This window comes from Ruditapes philippinarum, unplaced genomic scaffold, assembly GCF_026571515.1.
Source record: "Ruditapes philippinarum isolate M1 unplaced genomic scaffold, ASM2657151v2 ctg21519_1_1_1_1, whole genome shotgun sequence".
NCBI lineage: Eukaryota > Metazoa > Mollusca > Bivalvia > Venerida > Veneridae > Ruditapes > Ruditapes philippinarum.
Window position 1 is genome coordinate 1 of NW_026859623.1, and position 4,272 is coordinate 4,272.

The window sequence follows — 4,272 nt, forward strand, 5'->3', positions numbered from 1 at the left end:
AAGTCAATATTTTTTATAGATCATTTACATTTTATAACATCTACCATTTTAAGAGTTTATTGAGTGACTGCTTTTTTCGAGAAACAAGTAATAATTCGGTAACTACTGTAATTCAGTGTCCTGGTGGACAGAAATCTTATCAATAGATTATTTACTACTTCAGAAACTGGACCGTGAACTGGCACTAGAAGATGTGAGACAGCGTCAATTACCAGCACTAGATATATTTGCCATGTCCATCAAATACTTGTTGGGTGATATGCTCACAGTTCTTAATAGAAAAGAACGTGGTATCACTTTATATAACATTTTGGTGGTTCTCACCGTACCAGCTCTGTGGACAGACCCTGCGAAACATTTCATGAGGGAAGCTGCAATAAAGGTATCTTAATTAAACAATTTCCGGTTTTTGTTCACTAGCCTGGGATTCAGGCGTTGATATTTTTTGCTTATTCATAACATACGCGCTATTTCATACTCGACCGTGTTTTGATAATGTCGATTTGCCGAACCGAAGTACATAAAAAAATCGACAGACTGGAACACATGCTGTGATATCGTTTACTTGAAGTGGAAAAATGTTTAGTGAACCTGACTATATATAGATATACTATGCTCAAATTTGATGTTAGAAAATATTGATAATTGCTACACAGTCTCTTTGTATATATAAATTAAACATGTTTTTACTTGACACAAAGTATGTTCTCTTACAATTATTAATAACCTGGCAGTTTGGTTTTTTGGGGGTTTTTTTTGTTGTTGTTTTTTAAAAAGGACCAACTTTACTTGACCTGTAATAGGGAACGCAGCTTCCCATACATAGTTTATTCATTCTTTTATTCAAATAAGACATATTCAGTAAGAATTTTATAGATTTCAATAAATTTCTGTGATTAAAATATTTTACGCAATCATGGCCATTGTATATCTCTATTAATTTCATACATGGAGAAGAAAAATTGAGAAAAATAATAACATGACTATATTTCGTTCCTTATTTTAATTTTGCATCTGCTTAATACAAAAACTGATGTTTATTTTCTTTCAGGCAGGTTGTGACTCGAAGAAGTTGATAATTGCTCTAGAACCGGAAGTAGCCTCAATTTATTGCCAGTTTCTTGATGAAGATGAAACTGTTGACGAACAATTCCTGCAGTTTCCTGTTGGAATGAGATATCTTGTTGTAGATGCTGGGGGTAAGATATATGTAACAAAATGATACATCAAGTACACGTGTACTTAATTTCAAATAACCAAATAAAATTAATGTTAAAGCTGGCTTGTTTTTTTGTTTTTTTTGTTGTTTTTTTATAGCAGTTATATTTTGCTGAATTTTTGAAACGGATGTCAAACCAAAATCTCTTCTCGTTTCCAAAAAAAAAAAAAAAACGCACAGGATCCTTAACAAAAAACAGAGCATATACATATGTTAAAACTATTTTATATGTGATTGAACTATTGTACTCACGTGTTTGAACTATATAACAGATGGTTATGATTGTGTTATTGCAGGCGGCACTGTTGATATAGCAATTCATGGAGTAGAAGAAGACTTTCATGTGAAGGAAGTGGCGTCTGCTGTCGGAGGCGACTGGGGCAGTACAATGATTGACGATGCATTTGAACAGTTTCTAAAAGAGCTTTTAGGGGAGGATATATATAACGAGTTAAAGGGCAATCACTCTGGGGACTTTCTAACTATCATGCGTGATTTTGAGAATGAAAAGTTGATAAACAACGCTGGACATCAGACGAAAAAAGATTATCAGATTGACATACAGCTACCAATGTCTGTTGCTAACATGTTGACTGAAAAATTGCAGACGACATTATTTAAACGTGCAAAAGAATCAACATTTGCACAAAATTTAACGGTGTTTAAAAATAGATTAGTGATGACGTCAGAGTTATTTGAATCATTTTATGAAGAACCTGTGAAGCAGACTATTTCATTAATTGAACAAACATTGTCAAATGGTAAGGTTGGCAAACTGAAAGCAATTTTAATGGTTGGCGGGTTTTCTCAGTCTAAAATTCTTCAAAACGCTGTGAAAGCGGCGTTTCCTAAACAACACGTGGTTGTTCCGATAGAGTCGTCTGTTTCAATCGTGAAAGGTGCAGTGGTATACGGGCACCATCCAATGTCTATTTCTGAACGTATTCTAAAATATACTTACGGTGTTGAAGTAATGAAAAAGTTTAAACCTGGAGTGCATCCGGTGAAACGAATGGTCGAAACAGAAACAGGGAAATACTGTAAAAATGTTTTTTCTAAACATGTTGAAAAGGACCAACTCGTAAAAGTTGGTGAGGCTCAAATTGATCAAAGATATACCCCAGCCGACAGCCAAAAGACGTCTGCACATTTGAAATTATTTGCGTCGTCTGTTAAGAATCCAAAATATACAGACGAACTGAGCACGTGCATAGGTGAAGTGACAATTGACCTTGACGACCATGACGGAGACCTGACAAGGGGATTATGGGTATCGTTTATATTCAGTGGACCGGAAATCGTTGTAGAGGTGTTTGATGAGAAAACAGAAAAAGTGAGGCAAGCTAAGACTGACTTTCTAGGTCCATCATTGATATGAAATTTATTTTTTGTCTGCATTCAAATAACATGTATACTGAACATCAGTAATTCCGCGTCATCACTTAATTCACGGTAATGGCATATTTTCATTTGACCGGTTTTAAACTTGGTCAGAAATGACATATTTTATTCATAAACCTAAACAACAAAGCTTTTGTGCAAAAAAAAATAAATCTCAAGATTTTTATGTAAAACAGAATAACATTTTACAAATTTCTGCCAAAAGCAACAATAGTCCGTTAATTTTGTGCATACGTCTGAAAGAATTATCATTTTCTAAATGTTCTTGTTTGTTGAAAAAATAAAATTTGAGTTACAAAGAAAGGATTATTTTAATATTTAATATCAAGCAAAATAACATGTAGAATTTTTAACTGAAGCATGAAAAACATGACATGTAACACAAGTACCGGATTTAAATGATGACATACTATTTTCAAAATTGCCGCCGTATGGTCTACGTTTGGTCCATTAAAATTAACTATGCCTGAATATATTATGAAAATTTTTGTACCATATGATTCATTCGTTGTTTTCTTTCTGGTTTCAAAGCATTAAATACCGTGAACTAAGAGGAGCACAGTATAATACATGTAATATTTTACAGGTACATTAATAAAAGCGTATTTATGCAATTGATAACTGAATGTGCCTTCTTAAAGGCGTCCTATAAAAGACAATTTTTCAATTAACTGTACATTTTCATGAAATCTAAGAAAAAAAATCATCAGGAATATAAATGAAAAGTAAGAAAAACACTTGTGTCGCTTTCTCAAAGACACAAGATATCTCATTAGAACAAGGACAAAAAATGTTTTATGATCACTTCACTTATCGTCTGCTATTCATACGTATACAGGATTGAAAGTTATATTCAGATTTTAATAAGTGTTATTTGATGTTTTAACCCATTTATATCCAATTCTTACCGATATTTGACCTTGCATAGTGACATTCTAAGAAACAACGTCATTAATTAGAGGGAAAAGATATGAGATATACCGAGAAAAGAAACTGATTAGCAGACGAGATATTGATAAGGACGACTGCAGTAAAGCTGCAACTTACTAGAACATGTATAAAAATTGCGAGTTCTGAAAAGCAAAATGTTTAATCACCTCAAATCTGGAGAGCTGGAGAATTAACTCTGTTATAATATAATGAATATAACGATAGCGAATATAAACTTCAATTGAAAACTTCAATTGAAAAATTTAAACTAACAAAGAAAAGAACAGAGTTTTGTGCTCGACGTTAAGCCCTTCTCACACAGAACACACGGCTTATACGGTTGGCCACCCGTGTAAACCGTACATACAACCGAACTTACAGTGAGTTTAAACGAGTTACACTCAGGCCATTCGAGTGTATCCGTGCAAGTCGTGTATGATTTTTAAACTTTTTAAAAAAAAAAAGGTAAGCAGTTATGTCCGTGTATGATCGTATAAACGACCGAACAAGACCGTTAGAGACCGTGTGAGACTGTATGAGACCGTATATACAACCGTATTTGAAGTCCACTGGGTCATTGGGTCAAAAATCAGGGTCACAGTGACGCTAAATGTAAAGTTATTGACAAGTCAATAAGTTGTATTTGTATCATAGTTTGGAGACCTTTCTGTTGAAAAAGTGTCAGGGTTAAATCGTATACATATACATGCACAGTGCGTTAA

At 33.6% G+C, this 4,272-nt stretch overlaps 1 protein-coding gene across 1 annotated transcript; it reads left to right on the top strand.

Annotated features, from left to right (window-relative positions):
• Positions 1-163: 163 nt before the first annotated feature.
• On the top strand, positions 164-2,606 carry LOC132757283 (heat shock 70 kDa protein 12B-like; the record flags this gene model as incomplete). Its single annotated transcript, XM_060748532.1, has 3 exons — positions 164-382; positions 1,052-1,199; positions 1,516-2,606. Coding segments are annotated over 3 exons (1,449 nt in total), but the record flags the coding sequence as incomplete, so codon positions are not given.
• Positions 2,607-4,272: the final 1,666 nt, after the last annotated feature.